We start from the raw sequence: 22,087 nt of genomic DNA, 5'->3' as shown, positions 1-22,087 counted from the left end.
GCCCCGCCAGCGTCTGCGGCACTGCGGGACCATAGGGAAAGAGGCTCTCCATGCCACAGACGGGTGGCAAGTAGCCTCCCTGCACTGTTCCAGGGAGCTGAGGTGTAAAATAGGAAGCAAACCCAGGAATAAAGTATGGCAAGAACTGTCCTCCTATGAAGGATGCTGGGTCGCCAGCAATGGCATTCTGCAAGGCCTGCAGCTGGGTAGGGTCCATGTGTGTTTCCCCTACCACTTTGCCCAACACTGAAAGAGCAGATGAGATTTTTTCCTCTTTTTTAGGATGCTTTTCCGGTTTAATGGCATCCGATTCCTCCTCTTTGATTTTTTTGACCTTATTTGGCTTACTTTGTTTTTTCTCAGATTCTTTGTTCTGTGGCTCGGCCTGCTGTCCTGACAGAGAGGATGAAGGAGGAGGAGGAGGTGGTGGTGGCGGTGGTGGTGGAGTCTGCAGCAAAGATTTGGCGGGGGCACTGCTGAGAGACAGGGCAGGAGACGAAGTAGCTGAACTAGGAAACCCAAGCATGCCTGCGCCAGGAGGTGTTAAAGCTGAAAACAACAGAGAGATGGCCACAGTCAGTTCAGGAACAACACCTGCAAGCTTAACATCTAAACAGACCTGGGACAGCAAGAAGATGCATTTTGCAAACATGAAAAGCCATGTCACTGGCTAGCTTAGGACTCACCTGTGGTTATGGTATTCTTTGCATTAATTTAAACTCCTGCCATAACTCCACAGAAGAAGGACTGCAAACTTTACCAGAATTTTATTCAGAATATCAGAGGCTCTCATATTATGAAACATGTAACAGAAAGACGTCATGATAAACAACAATGTTTACTTCCAAAGGAGGCATATTACAAGATGGCTGTTCTGGGCCTCATTTAAACCATATATATTTTTTTGTTTTTATTATACTATAGGATGGGAGACTCACTTCATCCTCATTAAATGGCCCTACAATTAGCATCTTCACTAAAGTAATTAGCCTTCAAATAGCCTTAAAACCTCTGTCTACATAGAACACATTCACATAGACAGAAAAGGCTAATGACCTAAGTGAGTGGTAACAGTAAGTGGTCATCAAGTACCCAATAAAATCAAACAGCAGTGAAGACACAGCTGGATCAGTCCAGAGCTGAGCACAGAGAACCACAGTTTCATTGCTAGGGGTGGAACTTGAGTTATCCTTCACCTCCCCAACAGATGGACTAATGGAACCCTCAATAAAACATGCTTGCTGATAACATAGGAAACTACTTGCCACCCATTTCAGAGGGGGAAATTGGTGCTCAGTAGGCAGTGTGCAGGTGTGGGGGATGGAAGTGCAGTGGACTTCACCTGGATCCCAGTTCTCGGTGAAATATAATAGCTGGTAACTAACTAACCAACTAAGCCACTTTTACCAGACAGAGAGTCTTCTGGGGAACTGAAGGAGAGCTAAAGTTTGAAAGGGGACTGTAAAAGCCTGTGCTTTTCCAGGCCGTGTTTTTAAACGTAAATGTTAATTGCTGAAGGAATCCTCCGAATCTTAAAGGAAGCCTTGGTACTTTGTGCTTGAACAAAGAGACTTTGCCAAGTACTCAGGACAAGGAGTGTGTTGGTGCCTCTGTGACCTGAGAGAATCAATCCAGAATGAATAAAATGCAGTTAACAATGCATAGCTGCACAGGCAGTGGTCGTACGATTCATCTGGTTGCTAGGGGTATAGTCTTGCCTCCAGACCAAATGCAATATGCAGCTGCTAAGAAGGAAGACAGACAAACGTACACAAGAAAGAAACTTCTCATGGCCATTCTCTAGTGAAAAGTAAACAGCTCCTTTGCTGGCATTTCACCATTCAATCATATACACTGGCTCTAATGCCAGGGATTCAATGAAACATGAATTAAAAATATTTTTAAATTGCATCATAATGAACCTATGTAGATTTCTTTGCTCTGTCATTCCCCTTTAAATAAGATAACGTTAAAACTATTTGTATAGTATTTACATTGTAGAATTTAAAATATGCGGTTAGGGATTGCATAACTGAATATAAGTACTATGTCCTATCATATAAGGGCATAGAGAATCCATGATTTTGATATCTGTGTGCATGTGTGCCTAGTATGATTGATCTCCCCAATCCTTCTCACAACCGTAGTGTTTCAGTCTCCCTTATTCCTGGAAGCTTCTCATTTTGCCCTTCCCATACCCATCCTTTCTCGGATCTGACTGTGAACAGTTTCTATAGCCATAATCATGATTATCTCTAAGGACCCTCCATCCTGTTAAAAGGCAGCCTCATAATAGCCTCGATGGTCAGGGAGAATACACACTGAACATTGCATTTTATAAATAAGATATGAAATACTTCACATCGCTAGCAGGGAGGAGCACGAAAAGTTAGAGAAGAGGTCAGATTTTACAGTTGCCATTCAAGGCTTGTAGTCTAGTGACCCTGAATCAATTCTTACATTTAAAATATTTGAAAATTCCTTGAAAATAACTGGTATCAGGTGATATCAAGCTGCCACATTTTAGTGAAGCCTCGTTCATTCAATCAAAATGAATTTACAATGAAAATGGATTAAGCTTTGTAGGGGTGGGATGGGAATGAGAGGGGAACCTCTCCTTCGCTGTTCCTTAATCCAGCCAGCTATAGGTTGGGAGTGAAGTCCTACTCCCTTGACTTACTGTGTGGTATCTGGTATCTTCATGTTCTTCTGAATTTCTTATTTATACAACTTTTGTTTTAAACGAGAGAGCAATGAAGTCATTATTAATGAAAAGGCTCTATTTCATACTAAATTATCTTTGTCTTATACTGAAAATCACACCCAAGATGTAAACATGGTGGCCAAGAGCTACATGCCCAGCTTTGGGTCATTTTTGATGTTTCTTTCCCTTATAATGTCCTGATTCCATGATATTCTCTGCTGTTCATCCCCAAACAGTCCATACCATGTTAATATCTAACTTTTGACATTCTTTTCTTTTCTATTATCCTGATTTCACAACACTCTCTGCTGTTCACCCCTCAACAGTCCATACTATGTTAGCATCTAACTGTCAAATTTCAAGCTTGAGTTATTTAGGTGGTGACATGATTTAAGGTATTGTCTGGTACAATGATAACACAGCAGTAGCCAGCTTACTTTCTCATTCACCAGCCGATCTTAGTTTGAGGTCTAATACAAGCGGGCATCCTCATGTTCAGTAACTGCAGTTCCTTCCGCTTAGAAATTTCCCATCTTAACTCTTAGAAAATAACTGGGCTGACTACTTCTCTCACACAAGAACACAAGAGCAATATTAGGGATCTAAGAGACATGAATAAGAGCACTTGTAGGGAGGACCATAGATGGGTCATTAATTGTCAGCCCCAGCTTTCCTACTAGATGGTATTCCCATGGTCCAATCTAGAGGGCATAATGAAATAAAGGATGCCTTAGAAAGCTGCTGGAGGAATCATACTGGACCCAGTCAAAGACAGCAATGTGTTTTAAGAATTTAATATCTTAATAAATAAGATGACTCAACCAGTCATTCAGTAAAAATTTTTAAAAAAGCAGATACAATTCACAAAGGGCAAATTTCCCAGTAAGTAATATATGTCTGTAAAAAATTATAGTCAAAAGTTCAGTAGCAAAAATGCCAAAAACAACAGACATAGGAGGAAAACTGAATAATAATTACGATACAGAATAAATTGTAGTAGCCCCAAAATAAAACAAACTGGAGCTAGAATTCATGATATCCAGAATTCGAGGATTGTAACACATGTAGCCCCTGTGCTAAGAACAGATTCTTCCCTATCTTTCATCTCCTGCAATTTTTTTAGGAACTTCATTTGAGATTAAAAAGTTCACTCTGAAGAGTCTTATTCAATTATCATTTTTCTTTTGGTTTTGCTGAAATAATTTTCTATTACTTCTTGTTAACAATCCTTCCACAAGAAAATGTCTGCCTCACTGAGAGATGGTGGAGCACCTTAATCCCAACACTTAGGAGGCAAAGGCCGGTAGTTCGCTGAGAGATCAAGGCCAGCCTGCCCTACAGAGTGAGTTCCAACAAAACCTGTCTCAAAACAAACAAACAAAACCAAAACAGAAACAGAAAACCTGCTTCACAATGCACTAAAATGCAGGCTTTCTATTCAAAGAAAATTTCATTTTTGAGGTGAAACTAAGAGTAATTAAGTATGTGTGGCAAAAGTTAATTGTGTCAAAATTATCATGGTCTTACCTAGATTTACACCAAATATGCCAGAAAATTGAAAACAAAGTATGTGAAGAGTTTCTCTGTCAGGGGCTCATTGCTAGAGGGTTTTCCCATAATGCCTGAGGCCCTGGGTTCTATCTTTAATACTGCAAAATAAGTAACTAAAGAAAGTATTATTAAGAAAACGAGGCTGGTTAGTATTTCTAAAAACTAAAGAAATGTTTAAAATCAAACAGTGCTTAAAAGTGAAAAATAAGTTAAAAACAGAAAAATCAAGTAATTTTTCTAGCATTTTTGAGCAAAGTGAAATCAATGGCCTGAAAGACAAATGCAAGTTTAAAGTTTTTCATATTTTCCAGGGTATTATATAAATAATCATGTAACATTCTACTGCCATTTTCTCACTCTGCATTTCATTACAACAGCAACACACTATAAAATGTGAAAAAGAAATTTAAACTAACAGTAATTGTCTTTTTATCTCTCTACTTATCTATCTATATCTATCTATCTATTTATTGGTTTTCGAATCAGGGCTTCTCTATAGCTTTTGAGACTGTCTTGGAACTAACTCTTATAGACCAGGCTGGCCTTGAACTCACAGAGATTTCTGTGAATCTCACCTGTCTCCAATAATTTACCTTTTAAAAAATGAACAGCAATGCTTTTACTGGCATAGCACTGAAAATACATTAGGTGTTGCCCTTACGTTAGAAGAACTATGAATTAGAAGAAAATAACTTGAAAGTAAAGGAAATTCTATGATTATTGGGAAATAACAGTAAAAGAAAATAAATTTGGAAAGTTAGAGGTACATAAATAGAACTTACAGTGTATTTGCAAGTAGCAGACATTGGAGGTGCAGCCTTTGGACAAAGTCCTTCATTTATCAAATGGCTCATACTCACTGGAGAAGGTTTTAGTATTTCAAAATCTTCAAAGCCATCTTCAAAGGGATGTGACATTTAAAATGAATTGGTTTTTTCATAACCAAATCTTGTTAAGATGATCTAAGATAACAATGCCATATTTCCCCAGAATAGCTATTTAGTTAATAAAGTGTAACAGGAGCCTGTACATTTATAAAAATAGAGACATAACTATTTATCTGTTGGTAAACATCTAGGCTGATTCTATACCTAAGCCACTGGGTCTGTTGGTGATATATGCAGAAGAGGTGTAGGTAGGTCACAGAGTGAATCAACACTTAGGTTTCTGATAGTCCTCCACACTGATGTCCATATTGTCTGCACTCATGGGCATTCCTACTAGCAGTGTAAATAAGCTACCTTCTCGCCCGTATCTGTATAAAGGTGTTCGTCTCTGGTCATTCTCATCAGCCAGGATTGTAATATTGTTTAGGATTGCCATTCTGGCTGAGGTGAGATGCATTTCCATGTAGTTTTGATTTGAAAGATGAAAGAGTAGAGAAAATGTGACATATACACATATTGAGTTTCATTCAGCCCTAAGAAGGATAAAATTAAGGCTCCACCTGGAAAGTGGAAGTAACTGAGGTCATCATATAAAGCAAAACAATGTAGACTCAAAAAGACAAATATTCTGATTTTATCTTCATTAGTAGGTCCTAGATTTTATGTAGAGCCACAGGACCAAGTATGTATACTGATATGTATGTATGTGCATACACACACATATATGTACATATATGTGTGTGCATAATAAGAAAGCATATGGGAGACTAGTGGAAAGGAGGCAGGGAAGAAAGGAGGGCTTGTAAGGGGATGAATATGTTCATGATATATGTGCATGATATACTTGAATAACTTGTCTTTATGAGACCCAGCACCACATGCGATGAATATCCCATTAAAATGATTACAGAAAAACAAACACAGACACACTTAACTTGGGGAGAATTTTCATTCGTTATTATTTGCTGGGATGTCCACATTTCACCATGAAACGGAGGTATAAACTTGATGAGAAAAAATACAATAGGAAGAAAATGGGCAGGTGGATAAATGGCCAGCCTTACTCCATGAACTGTTTAAAGCATTCTGTGTTCTACACAAGAGAAATAAATCTAATCTACAGAATATGGAGACTGGAGGTGTGGAGCTCAGGTTACCAGATGGAGCTCTGCTGATTACTAAGATGCTACTGTTCAGAATCCCTCACAAACTGAAGACTACTTCAAGAGAAATTGCAGATTCTAGTAGGCAGCAACATTTGTGGAACTTTGATCTTTACAACACTTCCTGGTTGGTTTTTGTCCACAGTTTAATAAAGCAAGAGATGAGGTGGTGAGTTCCTGGGTACCTGGAGGTTTTAACTGCGTTAGCCATAGAGGACCTGCCCACAACATCTACCTGGGAATGTTGGTATTTATAAATATATTACAGAGGAGCATATAAATTTTATTATTGTGGAGTTGCATGAAAAAAATAGTTTAATTTCATAAATATCTCTTTCCTTCTTTCTTCCTTTTTTATGAGCCTCTGGGTTCATATGAACTCAGTAGTATCACATATTTGGCAGAATGTTCTTGTGTCCCAGAAAAGGTCTCTGTCCCAGTGGAGAGGAACAAAAAAAAATGCTGATGAAAATTTAAAAAAGCTGATGGCACAATCACTGAAAGTCAAAATCAATATATAAAATAAGAAATAGATCTTCCAATTGTTTTGACCATATTAGCTTTTTTAAAAAAAACTCTATTTAACTGCTCCGTTATGGATTTCTACATCAGACACATTAAAAATCACCATGCCACCCAGACAAAATAGAACTACAAAGTAACCAAATGTGCTATCATAGGTCTCATATTTAAGGTCCCAAGTGTATCCAGATAATTAAGCAGGAAATAACTTTGGTAAAAAGAAGAGTTCCTGTGTAGCTAAGGGAAGGCACATTAAAGATACTCCTCTGGTACCACACAACTTCTACCTGAAATCAACAAGCATTCCAGATGGGGAAGGAAGCAGGCAGCAATGTTGAAAAGGACACTGGATGTTAAGTTAGAAGTGAGAATAAAGACAACTTAAGATCCCAGTGGCAATTGAGTTTTTGTTAGAGAAGGATTGTATTAGAAGACTTTAAAATTCAAATAAATTATAAAATTCTAATTTATAAAAATGAGAACAGGTTTTTCTGTCATTCATTTTAAACTTTGCAGATACATAAAATGAGCAAGTGATAGGTCTAAAGAATGTTTTTAAAAATAATTTTAGAAAAAAACACAGACAAATTTAAATGTAAATCAAATTACAAAAGAATTATACCTTTATATTTTAGTGACTGTGTATAACTAGTTTGAATATTAGTTATCTGACTGCCTGATTTACTATATTAATAAAAATCCTACGCAAATTCTATTATTGTGAACATGAAACTGGATTCCGTATTTGAGGCTACCTCAAGAAGTTCTACCATTTTGTTATGCCTTGACTGTAAAGCTGGCTGAGGGAACGGAGGAGAGAAAGATACCGAGTCATGGAGATTTCTTAAGTTGCGAATTCCCTGAAATAAGAGCAGCAGTGGTGGTACCAGCATCACATTTCATAAGAAGCTAACCTGCAAAGGAAAACCTAAGTCAGGTTTTTAGTCACTGAAGTCTCAACATGAGCTTTATTGCTTGGGACGTGCAATGTGAGTAGATTTCTGTGACACAAGAACTCTTAATTTTGAACTTCAGGGGCAGGAAAATAAACAAAGGAGAAAGACAAAAACAGAAAATAAAAAATACAAAAAAAAGCAAAAAAAAAAAGTCCCTTGGAAAAGAAAATACCAGTGAGTGCATATTTTAGTGTGTTACCTTTTTAATATGCAAACAAACACAAAGCCATATAGGATTGAAATTAACAAGTTAATATGTCTAAGAGGAGACTGTGTAATGGTAAAAATAATCCATTTCTACGAACAGCTGTGATATAGTAATACTTAATTTTCCAATGTGTGTTCAGGTAATATGCATGTGCATGTGTATGTGTGTTGTGTGCATATATGTGTATAAATATGTGTTGTTCATTGTGTGTGTATATATATATATATATATATATATATATATACACATATATATAATTTAAATTTCAGATCTGGAATGAGGGCATGTAAATGACGTAAATGTACCATTTCTTTCATGGTTACATGTGATTGGCTACCTACTGCCACCTAATTAGCTCAACTGACTCTCCTTTAAGAGACTTACTGTTTGAGTTTTGAGGAAATCCAGGCAAGGAGGAAGGACCATTCATTCCAGGAAGAATGACTGGAGGAAGGCCGGGGAGTCCAGGGTAGGCTGCCGGCAAGCTGATCCCATGGAGGGAGCAGCTATCTGTGATGCCTGCCTGCTGGACTGTTAGGCCCAGCACGTCGGAAGCTTTCTTTATACGGTCTAGTTCTTGCTGGGCCATCAGCTGTCGAACGGTGGTAGGAGCTAGGTAATCTTTCTCCCGATCAAGCTGACTGCCCACGGTCTCCCTCACTTTGGAAATGTGCTGTTTGGAGAAAATATGGTCTCGAATAGACAAGCGGGCAGAGTACTTCACACCGCAGAGGGTACACTCCGGTTTGGTGCCTTCCGTTCCACTTTGATTGATCATGAAAGGCTTTCCTATGTTGATTTTAAACTTCTTTTCCTTTGCCCTGGCATTCTGAAACCACACCTGCACCACGCGTTTGGGCAGACCGATCTCATTTCCCAGCATTTCACATTCTTGCATGGTTGGCGTCCGATAGTCGCTGAAGCAAGCCTTGAGGACCTTGAGTTGAAGATTGCTCATCTGGGTTCTAAAGCGCTTGTGACCTGGTCGATCACTGCTTTTGGATTTAAAGGGGTTGCTAGACCCAAATGGATTTGGTGAGCTGGGGTCAGCTATGCTAGACGTTTCGCTGCGGTCAGCATTGTCATCAGGGTCGTCGGTGATGTAAAAGCTTTGGTCATGGTCACCATCTTTGTCACTGAAATGGATTGATGGACTGGTGAGAGAAAAGAGAAATTTGTCATCACAGACCTCAGTGGTGGGTGTGGTTGCTGCTTTTGGCAAAGAGTCGAGAGTTTTGGTTTCTTTCGGAGACAAAGCAGGTTTCACCTCGGCAGATCCTCCTGGGTTTTCCATTTCTGCTGCCCCTTCATCTCCTGTGGTGGCATCACTAATAGCCGTATTAATGGACGATGTCTCATCAAAGTCGGTTTTATTCTGATCATACCCAGCCTCAGCTGAAGGGGCATTTAAATTCTCGACATCCTCAGGACATTCCGCTTTGAAAGAAGAAGGACTTAAAAGATTCTTCGGAGACAGCTCTGCTGTTTTACTAACAGGCGTTGACACTGTTGAGGCCAATTCATTCTCACTAGATAGATCGATTTTAGTTAATGGCAAAGATGGGTAATCAAAATAAATGTATTTCTGTGGGCTTTCTCCCCCATCCTCTGTGGATATTAAAGGGCTTGGTGGCAAGCTGTAACCTGCCTGCTTCCCTTCGTTCCAGTGGCGAGAGCGAATGTGGCTTTCTAAGGCTGACTTTGCTTTAAATAGAGCTCTGCAGAATGGGCACCGTTTATGGGACTGGGCAGGACCCACCGCCCGGAACTGCCCTTTCCTTTCTCGAGCACGCGTGTTCTGGAACCAGACTTGGACCACTCTCTTCTTCAGCCCCACTTCTCGTGCAATGTGATCAAGCATTTTTCGGGTAGGGTTGGAATCCAGCAAGTACTTTTCGTAGAGAATTTCGAGCTGCTCCGGAGTGATGGTGGTTCTCAAGCGTTTATCGCGGTGTTGGTCTTCGCCGCTATTCCCACCCTCCTTTTCACTGCAATTATTGTCTTCCTTATCGTCCAATTTCCTTTTAAGGGAAGCAGCAACACTGGCGGGGGCTGCGGTGTGGGAAGTACTAGTCTGTGGTGGCATTTGCGTGAGAGAGCTCCCCAGCAGCTGTCCAGTCATCAGCGGATTGTTGGGGTCAAATATCATGTAGGGCATGTCCATGGGCCTTTCCAAGAAAGGAGAGTGGAGGAATTGGTTTTGAGCAGCAAGGAAGTGCATGTGTTGGTGTTCCTTCCAAAGTTCCAGGGTTGGGAAGGCAATGGTACATTGATCACATGGGTACTGGAGTAACTGCGGAGGTAGTGTGTTCTGAAGAGAAGTCATGGAAATTTGCAGTGGACTGGAAGGGATTGGAGTTTGAGAAGCCGAGGGAGGTCTTCCAATCAGTTGGGTTTGTTTCTGTGGCTGTGGTGGGGGCTGAGATATGGGTGCCTGTTGTGGTTCTGAAGAAGTCGGTACTGATGGGGGAGCTGACTTGGTGACTTGAGAAGGAGGAGAGGGATCGGTCTGCTTTGTTTTTTCTGCAGGATACTCAGGTTTTGGAGAACTCTTCTCAGGTTCTGGCTTGGGCGACGGAATCAGGGGTGTGCTAGCTCCAGAGCCTGAACTGGCGGTGGGGGCTGCAATGTTTTTGGCTGTATCTGTTTGTCCAGATGCAGTGCAATGCTTATATACCACTTGGTCAGTAGCATCCATGGAGTCTTCTGTTTGGCTTTCATCTTGGGCATCATCATCTTCATCCTTATAACACTGCTTTTTCTGATGTGTGATCAAGTCAAAGATTCTGGGAAAAACCACATTGCACTTTTTACACTGGTACTGCATGTTGCTTGTTCTGATATACCGCTCGTTGGTGAGTTCTCTTTTTTCATTATCTTTAGCTTCTGCTTGGTTCTCATAGCTCTTCCGTGCTTTCTGACGAGCGTTCTGGAACCATACAACAATAACCCGGGTGGGGAGGTTGAGAACAGTAGATAGCTGTTCTATTTCATCATCTTTTGGGTAAGCATTTGTGTCAAAAAAGTCTTGCAGAACCCTAAGTTGGTAGTCCGTAAACCTTGTTCTGGATGACCTTTTGCTGAACGAGGCGTCTGATTTGTAATGTTCCAAAGACGTGGGTTGTGGTTCAATTCTGATATCTTCTAAAACAGTTATAGGAGGGTTACTGAAGTTGTATGGAGAGTCCTTATTTCTCTGTCTCTCTTTAAAGAGTGTATTGCGAAACCAGTGCTTGATGACCTTTTGGGAGAGGCCAGATTTCTCTGCCATTTCTTGGATTTGTTCTTCACTTGGAGAATTATTGATGTCAAAATAAGCTCTCAGGATTTTGAGTTGATCATCTGTAATCCGGGTCCGTGGCCGTTTGAATTGGGAGTGTCTTAAGAAGCTGGGATCGAGCCCTAGCTGCTGTTGGCAAAGCTGAGTGAGATCAGCAGAGAGGGTCTCCATCTGTGGCAGCTGCAGGGCGAGCTGAGGGGGAAGTGCAGGGTGCTGGACCGGCTGCATCATAATCGAGGGAAAGAGGGGGAGATCAAGAGAAACAGGCAGTTGGACCTGTGGGGGTGCAGTCGGGGGAGGAGGCGGAGGAGGCGGTGGAGGAGGAGGAGGTGGAGGTGGTGGAGGAGTAGGTGGTGGAGCTTGCAGAGGGGCCGAGACTGCATTTGGGATTTTCACGGGGACCAGAGTTGAAGGCTGTGGGGGTGCGGGTGGCATGGGAGGAGGTGGAGGAGGAGGAGGCGGTGGCGTTTCTGGGGAGGAAGGAGAAATTGGATAAAGCTTGTCATAGGCCTCCCTGTATTGGCGAGCAAATTTCTCTAGTGCTCCATATGGGAAAAATTGCCCATGCACATGTTCTTGGTGACTCTTTAAAATAAGAACATTCGAGAACAATTTACCACACGTTCCGCACTCCAGCTTGTCAGAGTTTTCGCCTTCTCCAATTTTGCCCTTCTTCTGGACCTTCTGCCTATTCTCATTATACTGAATAACCAATTCGAACCCGAAGTTCTCCAGTAAAGCTTTGGCTGCATTTCCCCTGGCCCCTGAGGCGATTCGGGGTGGAGGAATACAGGGTTCTAAGGATTTTTGCTTCTTTGCGTCTTTGCTGTCTTTGAGTCCGTCGCTATCACTTGTAAATTCTGGCTTTGGTTTTTCTTGCTTTTCGGTCACCTCTTCCACCTCCTTGTAAGCTGGCATGTCCTTCATGAGCTGGCAGTCTGTGCTTGCCAGGCTACCTTGCTCTTGTTTCAACAATTTGCTCGTTTGCTGTTGTGGCGGCAGCTGCTGTGGTGGGGGCGGCTGTTGATTTTGCGGCGGCAGCTGGGGCTGTGCAGCCTGGTATTGCTGTGCTTGTTGTTGTAGAAGTTGAAGTTGCGTTTGGCCAACGTGATGCGTTTGAATCTGTTGCTTCAGATCTTCGAGCAAGGAACCAGCCATTCCTGTCATACCTGGCATCCCAAATGTGGCAGAGCCAGGCAAGCCCAGTTCTGGCCCCAAGCTAAACTCTGCCCCAGGTATGTAGAATGGAAAGAGAAACTGGGGTTGCTGAAATTGGAGCAGTGCCTCTGGGGTCATTGGGAAATGAGGCAAGAAAGCTGGGTTTAGGAACTGTGGCTGGAAGAACGCAGCCTGCTGCTGCAACTCGTGCTGAAGTTGCATCTGGATTTGTGCTGGTGACCGCGGTGGTGGATGATGGGTAGGCGGAGCAGAGATTAGTTCGGGAGTTTGCTTCTTATTTAATTCTTTGGCATCTAAGTGGGTATCTTTGCTGTTGACTGAAGCTAAGCTCATGGAATCTAACATCCCTTGGCCAGGGCTGTTCACATTGGCTGTGATGCTGTGCCCACCAGTTAGGTGCCCACTTGGCTCCAGCTTTGCAGCCCTAGCCTTGGTCTGGTGGAGCACGGACCTCATGTGGATCTCTAAGGTCGAGCTTTGGCTGTACGCAACACTGCAGATGCTGCACTTGTACGGCTTGTTATCTGTGCTGCTGTTGGTTTCCTGGGGGACGGGACTGGAGGCTTCTTGCAGAACCTTTTTCAATTTATGCAAGTGAGACACCGAGTTATAATGGACCAAGAGAATGTTCTTTTGGGTGAATGACTCTTTACACACTGTACATTTGTAAGGACGAGATGGATCGAGGAATTTTTCCATGGTAAAATTGGGTCCTTTTCTAAAAGGTAAGGTCCGCTTTGGTTCAGAGCCCAGGTCATCTGGAATAGAGCTACTGTCACTTCCTACAGGACTCGCCTTCCCTTCGTGGTCCACTTCATACTCTCTCTCCATTTCCTGATCTAGGCCATGGTCATCCTGGGGCATCGTTTCACTCTCGGCCCAGAGTTCACCGTTCATTGGCAAGGAGGCATACAGCTGCTGGAGTTCAGCTTCGCTCAGTTCCGGGTGGCCCGCTTCCAAGTGTTTCTTCAAAGCCTGGAATGTACGGAAACTCCGCTGGCAGAGGTTACACATTGTGGCGGCCCGAATTGCATGATACTGGGAATGTATCTGAAGCTTCTGCATAGTTTTAAAAGCCAAGCTACAATGATTACAACGATACTTATAAACATGGCGGTCAGAAACTGATAAGGGCTGCCGTTTGGGTTGCTCGCTCAGTTGATCGTGCAGAGGGTCTGAGATTTTCACGTCCTTACTGCTGTTTTTATTCCATTCTGAGGCCTCCAAGGACTCCTTTGCTGGTTTCTGCTCCTCGCTCTTTATTTCCACACTTGCCTTTGACTCTTCAAGACCTGCTATACTTTTGTCATCCACTGGGCTTTCACCTGTGAAGAGAAAGCAGAAACATATCCTGTGGTAAGAACATGGACCACTTGACCGTCAGTAAGTGTGACTGGGAGCCAGGAATGATGTTTCCCTAATTGAATCTGTGTAGTACTGTTATTGGGTTACTACCATGTGCAAACACTACACCAGGTGTCCATTAGAAGATGAACAGGAAATCACTCCTGACCTGAAGGAATTCAAGGGCAGAGAAGAATGCCAGTCAAAAATAACCACAGTGTACTGCAATAAGCGCTTTACCAAGGGCCATGAACTTGGTGTTCCCGACTCAGCATAATTTGAATGCTCTTGGCCATCTGTTACTAGAATTCTCTAAGGACGGTAGAAATAGTCATGGTGAAAGGGTCTCAGAAAATGATGCTCTGAGCAGCAGCCTAAGTTATTTTCCTTTGTGTCACTGAAAAATGTCTGTGAAGATGGAGGAGTCTTACAAGGGGGATCTCTTCTACAAACAATTCATGATTGATGAAAGAGAGAGAGAATCTGTTTTCTTCAAGAATGAATACCCTGATAGGTGGTTCAATCCTAATCCCAATCTTAAATTGTCATCTCTAAACACATGCACATATGGGCAACACCAAATGTGTGTGAAGGAATAATGAAGTGGCGAGGACTCAGGAAGAGTTGGATGGGGAGAGAAAGGGCTGGGAATGAAGTAAATAGAGTATTTGTTGTTGTAACCCCCCAAAGATAATATATATGTGTATGTAGTGTGTATGTGTGTGTCTTTGGAGGATAATTTGGGAGCATTGTCACCGGCAAGCTTTGAAAGTTTTCTACATGCATCATCATCTTAAGGTAAGCATACCTGAATATTTTCCAGACCCCTCCGCTGACATGACTGCAGGCGGGTCCCGCTCTGACTTCTCGGGGGCAGCTGCTGGCAGTAACATACTGTTTGGCATCATTACATCAGGGACAGGCACCTTTGAACACCAAAGGGATCGGTGTTAAGTGTGCTCTGGAGTCACTGAATATATATTTGAATATATATGTATACTGGAATATGTAAGTGTGAATATACATGTACTCTGGAATATATATTCACACAGACATATAGATAGATAGATAGATATTACAGTTACAGTTTTCTAACCCAAACAGGGACATCTATCACTTCAGTGTTGTTATATTTCTATATTCTTCTTTTCATGCTATGACGTTAAGGTTTTGGGAGGACTACTGTTAACCAAGAAACTTTTAAGCTAAAGGTACCAAAAAAAAGTCATTTCACTCTTACAAAAAGAACCACAAACATCCTTAATTAAGCCATACTTAATATCGTATTTTTTTTCTAAACAAGAAAGACCACAAATGGGTCTCCACTGTGACTTAGATGGCAGAGTCAATAAAGGCCTTCCTGGAGCTCAGGGGGAAATTACTTTCTATGAGCCCATCATTACAGATGTATATGGATAACAATACAGGCCCCATCAGTTTTGCATTAGCCTTCAGCATCCTTACTGTCATAAGCAGTTTCTCCACACAGTCCGGAGACACACTGTGCAAATGGGTCAGATGCAGCTGGAGGTGCATTTTGTTGCTGAGGACATCCTGGCAGAGGGGACAGCAGATGACCGGCTGTACAGAGTGCTGTGACAGGACATGCATCTGGATCCGACTTTGGTCCCTACTATTGTAGTTACAATAAGGACACTGGTAGAACTGGAAAAGATTGAATAAACATGACCATTATTAGCTGCTATAATCTGATACCTTCAGACTGTGTGGCGTAACATCAAGAGGCAGTACTAGTGTCTCTGTGCCTTTCAATAGTGCACAGAGTTGGAGATTTGGAAATGACTAAAAACCTAGAAACAAAAATAAAAAGAATTCATGCACCAATGGAAAAACTACATATTTACCTGTTCGTGACAAAATTTATTGTCCTCTGTAGGTTTTGACCTTTTTGTTCCTGCATCTTCTTCTTTTGCCAGCAGGAGTGGCTGTGTGCCCCCTGACACGTTGACTTTCAGCTCCTTCTCTGGGGTGATTACTCCTAATTCCCAAAACGGATAGGACAACTCAATTTATAAATGTAGTGTTACAATCAGAGTAAATAACGCAATTGTGGCTCTCAATCTACTGGATCAAACAACAACGAAAACCAGACATGCAGCTGTATATGATGCTAATCTCAGAACACAAAAAGCACTCTTCCTTCTGTCCACTGAGTGGACTTTGCCCATCTATTTTAAACCGTACTCCTGTCTTCTGTTTAGACAGGATAACCCTAGATGGCCTTGAAAGTTTCATCAATAACAAGTGTTCTTTGGTGTCTCAGTATGCCTTTATCACGTTAAAGCAAATCTACTCCCATTCACAAATACTGACTTAGAAAATCGTTATTTTCTCTCATGTACAATGACATGAATTTCTAAATTCATAAGTCCTGAGAATATTTCAAAATCCTGAGAACAGCTGATTGATGAGTTATAATTCAGAAATGAAAACAATAATATCTTTGTTATGATGGGATTTAGAGTTTTTAACATTTTAAAATTGAATATCTAATTCATTTCTGCTATTGGTGATTTGAGTAGAGGACATGGGAGTTTTAGAAGGTAGCTAGCTATGCATATAACACTACAGCAAGAATCTCAAGAAGACAACTGCTTTATGAGTCTAATCCAAATATTTGTGTTAATGATGATTAAAATTTTACCCAGTTGAGCAGTATTAATGTGTAGAAACCTCACATACATCAAAGGGGGGGAGCACAATTCTAATTTTCCAACCTAACAGAAAATTCTCTGCAGCATCAATTTGCCTGGTAATCTCCTCTAGAAGCTGGATATTACAGCGACATCAGGTAGGCATGTCACATACATCTCACGACAAACACAAAACCTCATTTACCAGCCATTCCAATCTCATCATAGCACGGCATCATCTGACCTTTTTTCTGGTGTTTATTATGAGTATTTCTAATTTTAACTTTCAATTTTCACCATCTTCCAGTCAATTTGCAACTAAATTATTTCCAGGGTGAGGACACTACCACTGGACAACTGGGTGCAAATACATCTTGAGAGGCAGTGGAGCTAAACCATTGATTGCTATCAGACCCCACGTAGAAGCACAGTCCAGGGCAATCTGCCTGTATGCTGCACATGAAGATTTATCTTGATTTTTTTTTCAGTCCACATACAGTTCTTATAAATGAACAAATTGCACCTTTTTACAAAATAACCCAGTTTTAATTTAAAAACGAGGTCAAGGATGTTTTAGAAACAAGTCAAAATGGAAAGTAAAAAAGACAGAACAAAAAAAAAATCCTATTCTATTTCTACCCTAAGTAGAATGAATGCTTTGGACCATATAAATGCTTCGGAAATTTAAAAATCAGGAAGAAAATTAAACATATGAGAGTAATTCTTAAGTGACCAAAATTAAAATAGGATGTATTTGACAAGATGACTGTGGTTTTATTTCTTTGGTGTGCATGGTGCATGTATCATAGCGGTCGGTCGCTCACATACTTTTTTAGATACGGTTTCTTGTTTTTATTTGAGGTGGTATAATTGTACCTACTTCATTCTGTTAGAAAAATTGTACATGTATTATTCCACTTATTTGAAAAGGTAACATTTGTGTAAATTTGAAAAAAAGACTTACAACTCGTATTATATTGATTAAAAATATTCAAGTATTTGATGTCCAATGAGATTTCCCCAAACTGGGATGCTTTCACACAATTATGGAATCAAAATTTATTTTTATTTCTCCAAACAAAGAAAGCACGTACTCTTAGTGTCACTTTTAAAGTGCTAACTTCTTTAAGAAAAGCAATGTGGGACATACTTGCCAATACAATTAGCTACTTAATGTGTCAGACCAACTTGTACAAAATGATTGTCATTTAAAATAACAAGTGTCTATCAGTTGTCTTCTCCTGATTGACTTTTCTTTAAAAGTTTCCATTAATGAGTATCAGTGTTCCCTGAAGAGGGTAATACCATGTCATATTCCCTTATATTCTTTAATGGACAAGATCAAATAATAACTTGACTAAATTCCCTGTACTGTCACATACAAGCTGACAAATAATTCCCATAATTTGTTGTTTGCAAGTGTCTTGGGACATCAGAAGTAAAATTAACTTTCTAGATACTTCTAATTCTACTAAATATTCAGCCATGAACCCATTTCCGTGAACATTTATAAAGGATATTTTAAGAATGAATAACAGTATGGTTGGAAGGTGTGCATCGTTATACAAAGCCTATTCATTGGTGTAAATGTTTGATAATAACTATGTATATGTAAGTGATATACTGTTTTAATTTCTATGCTCATCAATATTTATTAATTTAGTGATTCTTGATAATAATAGAAGGCAAGAATTCCAGGACTCAGTAACAAGACACACTCTGGAGTATGAGCAGGTCTTCAAGGTGGCTCGATAGGTGACCTATGTACCATTTCATACATTCTTTTTTGTTTATTTTTATATCAAATTTAATACTGAAGCATGGCTGGTAAATTACAGGAAATCAAATTTACTGTCTTTTATCTGAATTGTGTTATGCTAGAAAAATGCCTTGTATTAAATGAGGTCAATTAATTTTAGGAAAGCTTTTGATTAAGTTTTGTGATTACTCTTAGTTTATATGTGCAACTTCATTTGAAATAAACCCTGTTTGTTACCCTGGAGCAGAAAAAAATTGAAATGAGATCATAATTTATTTTGTATCGTTAAGGACACCACAATATTCTCAAAGAACAATGTCATTTTAATGAATTTTAACTAAAAAATGAAGTCTAATTATAAATAAGCACTGCCAAATACATGAGCCAATGATTATCTGTCAGTTACAGGATTATTTAACTTTCAAGAAATTGCTAATATAAAAATGACATAATTCATTTCAATTCAGATGCCGCCTACTTAATTCTCAATCCCTAAAATACAGAAGGCTGTAAAACGGTTTATATTCATAACAAGTCAGGAAATCCAATAACACACATGTTACAGTGAACCTTGAAAAACAATAAATCAAAATGCTGAGTTATTACTTACAAGTATCTATATTTGATAAAGTTTGAATACTTTAAAATTCAGATGTAACAGATGTTGTTCAACTCAAGTAATTCAGAATTATAATTACCAATACAGTATTTTTTCTAATGAGACTAGAATGGAAGGATAATTTTAATTGCAATAATGAAGGTTAATTTCCATCTTTCTTCATGTTTACTCCCTTATTAAAAAGTGGTCCCCTTAGCCATGGCAGAGACATATTACATTTTCAATGCAAATGTATTAATCTGGATAAACTCTATATTAATTCTTGTACTGCACTGAGCTATAATTTGGATTATAATTAATCTAAAGTGGCACTAGATTTAAATGACAATATAAATGAGGCATTAGGAAGCTTTTCTATTATGAATGAATATTCAGCAAATATAACTTGCATATTGTCAAGTCTCACTTTGAAAGCTCTAGTCCTTCAGATTAATGTTAGCAACAGAACACAGCCGCTTACCAACACACTGCTCCAGACATGTGCTAATTCCCTCTTGCCTAAAAATTCTGAGGTTAAAGTGGGGTCAATCTATTTTCCCATGTATGATACTAACATAGCAATTACTTTGTAAGTTTGCTTTTTCCTTTGACAATAATAACTAGTAGGAGAACAAAAGAGTATAAATAAGTGGTTATCTAATCATTAAATACACTTTTACAAAGAACAACCATCATGGAATAAATTTTCAATCCCGGAAGATTCAATTCAGAAAGCACAGAACTTTGTCTAAAGTTCGTGTTCGTTTTAAGTAACAAGAGCTGTCTTAAAGGCTGCAAGGTTTCAAAGCTAAATATTTGCATCTCAACCTTTGCTTTTAGTTGGCTCTTGGTTAGAGCTCATTTTCAACTCTCTGTACCTGGGGATGCGTTTTTACAGCGATAACATTTATTTTAAATAACTGCCATTATGCAATGATCTGCCTTCCCATATACCCCAACCTTGTCTATATGGCACAATTAGGAATCAAAGAAGAACAATAACTCATCGGGCCTTTAGGGAGCAATTGAGCCCACGACTTATGCAGAGCAGTAAACTGCATGGTGAAAACAGAGCTCCTGCCTCTCTGCTGTGATGCTCAACAGTAATATAGGATCCATTTTTAAAAATACTCCCCCAACCCATCCCTGACAAGATCCTAGGTGTTAAAATCAAGCTTCATGCTCTACATCTATGAGCACTCAGTGAACCCTGCTGTGATTTCTTCCTATTTTATATAGTCCTCTGATAAACAAAGGGGAAATGCTTTGCAGTCTGTTCTGGTACAAGTGCATCAAACACCAAAGAGAATTCTACTATCAGCAAACTGGCAAGTTACTCATCTCAATGAGGTCCATCTTAGATGGCATAAACTGGCTATCTTGCTGTTTTCAGCCTTTTTTTCAAATGAGATCTCCATGGGGCTGTCCCCAACAATAGGTATTTCAAAGTCTATGTCATTTGCTTCACGAGTCCACCTCTACTGCTCTGGTGTCTTTACAGAGGTGGCTTTAGGTGCAATACTAACCTTAGATCCTCTTTGCTTAACTCAAATTAGAATCAAATGTTGGACACTGTGTCCTAGAAGCAACTAACAATGAGGCTTTTCTCACTGGACTGTTATGAGAAATTTAGCATTAAAGAGTTTGGGGAGGAAGAAAAGAACCCTTCATATACTTTTGAAAGGAAATGCAAAATTTAGGCATGAAATAACTGAGTTACAAATATGTGATAGTTCAGATTTAAATAAACTCATAAGCAAAAAAAAATGATGAACTTTGTCCACTCCTGTATCTTTCTACTGAACACAGGGCTTTTTATATGCAGCTGTCACTGGAATTCAGAGAAAAGATAGATGACTACCTGAGACTAATAGGCTTGAACTCGTTTCAGCACTTCTTCTGCATCAATGAGTCCAACATAATAAAACTAGGTATAGCGTGCAGCAAAAGTGGCCAATGTAATATTCATCGCGACCACAGATTTCCATCTCATACATACAAAGCATGGATGAAGCCATATATTTGCCAAATCAAACACAGAAAAAGCCGGAGGTATCCACACCAGATGCCGGCCTAGGGTTTGTTTGTGCACAAGTAAATGTCATGACACGAAGGTTTGTTTTCAAAGACAGTAGCTTTCATTACTGGGATTTGTCTATTCCAGAAGACCAAAATTGCCCAGCACCTAATCCCTTTTCAATGATATTTCCTCCTTCTTAGGCCGAATCATCTGTAAACTTTTCCACTGGATTTTGTTTGAAATGCCTCAAATAGATGCCCTTAAAAAGGGCAAATTCCTGAGTGTAAGTTGAAAGAGAGAGAGAGAGAGAGAGAGAGAGAGAGAGAGAGAGAGAGAGAGAAGCATTTCTTTTTAGGGTTACATAGTGTGGGAGGGTGCATATGATTGAATGATAAAATTCAAGTGATATCTAATCCTGAGCTTATGAAAAATTAATATGCCATCAGAGGAATCACAAGTATAGCTAAGATTAATGAAAGGCGCTTAAAAAATTACAAGCACACAAACTGATTTGATTAAAAAATAATCTCACTAGTCATCCTGTAATATTCTTCAACTTATCCACATCTATTCTGTCAGATGGTTATGATTAAAAATAGGTCAATGGGAGGCTACTGATAGAAATCACATGCAAAATGCACACACCATGAATAGTAGTGGGAATGTTCAGACAGTTTAAAATGAATAAAGGCGTTTAATGAGCTTCGTTGGGGGATGCAGGGAAGGGAGGTTGGCTTTGGGGAGTGGATGAGTGTAGGAGAAGGAATAGTAGACACCGAGCAGCTTACCAGGGTCTTTACTGGAGTTCTTGCCTTCACTGTTATCCCTCTGTGTCTCCGTCTCATCATCCGCAGTCACTTTGGTAGGCTTCAGAACTCCTCCTGCCTCTTCACTATGATCTTCTGTTAAAAAAGCGCTCAGTGAGAATTGATAAATCCAGAAAATGTCCACTAATATCAACTGTGTGACCTGTATCACCCTGTATATCTTTGAATTTGATCTATGAATTATCTATACAACTTCCTTCTAAAAAATATGCATTGAAGCAGAAGTCTACATTAGAACTATACTATATTAACTATACTAATGCAAATTTTTCCTCAAAAGTATGACATTTTTGTACTCAGAGAATATTTGCATGTTATTAAAAGGTAATAAATTGTTTCTACTATAATTTAACCTGCAAAAGATAAGGGGAAATGGGTGGAAGAAAACTATAATTTCAATTGTTGAACTTTTCATGGACTAGGAGCACAGGCATG

The 22,087-nt window shown here is 39.8% G+C and overlaps 1 protein-coding gene across 2 annotated transcripts in view; it reads right to left on the bottom strand.

The window, feature by feature from the left end:
* Positions 1–22,087, bottom strand: part of Zfhx4 (zinc finger homeobox 4) — a 187,145-nt gene that overhangs the window by 2,286 nt on the left and 162,772 nt on the right. For both annotated transcript variants that reach the window (XM_075971456.1, XM_075971457.1), the window contains exons 6-11: positions 21,614–21,727; positions 15,660–15,793; positions 15,259–15,459; positions 14,603–14,720; positions 8,376–13,775; positions 1–549 (exon numbers count right to left, since the gene is read on the bottom strand). The exon at positions 1–549 is cut by the window's left edge and continues 2,286 nt beyond it. In XM_075971456.1, the coding sequence (XP_075827571.1) occupies positions 1–549; positions 8,376–13,775; positions 14,603–14,720; positions 15,259–15,459; positions 15,660–15,793; positions 21,614–21,727 (6,516 nt within the window). The remainder of the gene's footprint in view (positions 550–8,375; positions 13,776–14,602; positions 14,721–15,258; positions 15,460–15,659; positions 15,794–21,613; positions 21,728–22,087) is intronic.

This window comes from Microtus pennsylvanicus, chromosome 5 (assembly GCF_037038515.1).
Source record: "Microtus pennsylvanicus isolate mMicPen1 chromosome 5, mMicPen1.hap1, whole genome shotgun sequence".
In the NCBI taxonomy this organism is placed as follows: domain Eukaryota; kingdom Metazoa; phylum Chordata; class Mammalia; order Rodentia; family Cricetidae; genus Microtus; species Microtus pennsylvanicus.
Note: the sequence above shows the minus strand (reverse complement) of the source record. Positions and strands in the feature narration are given on the sequence as shown.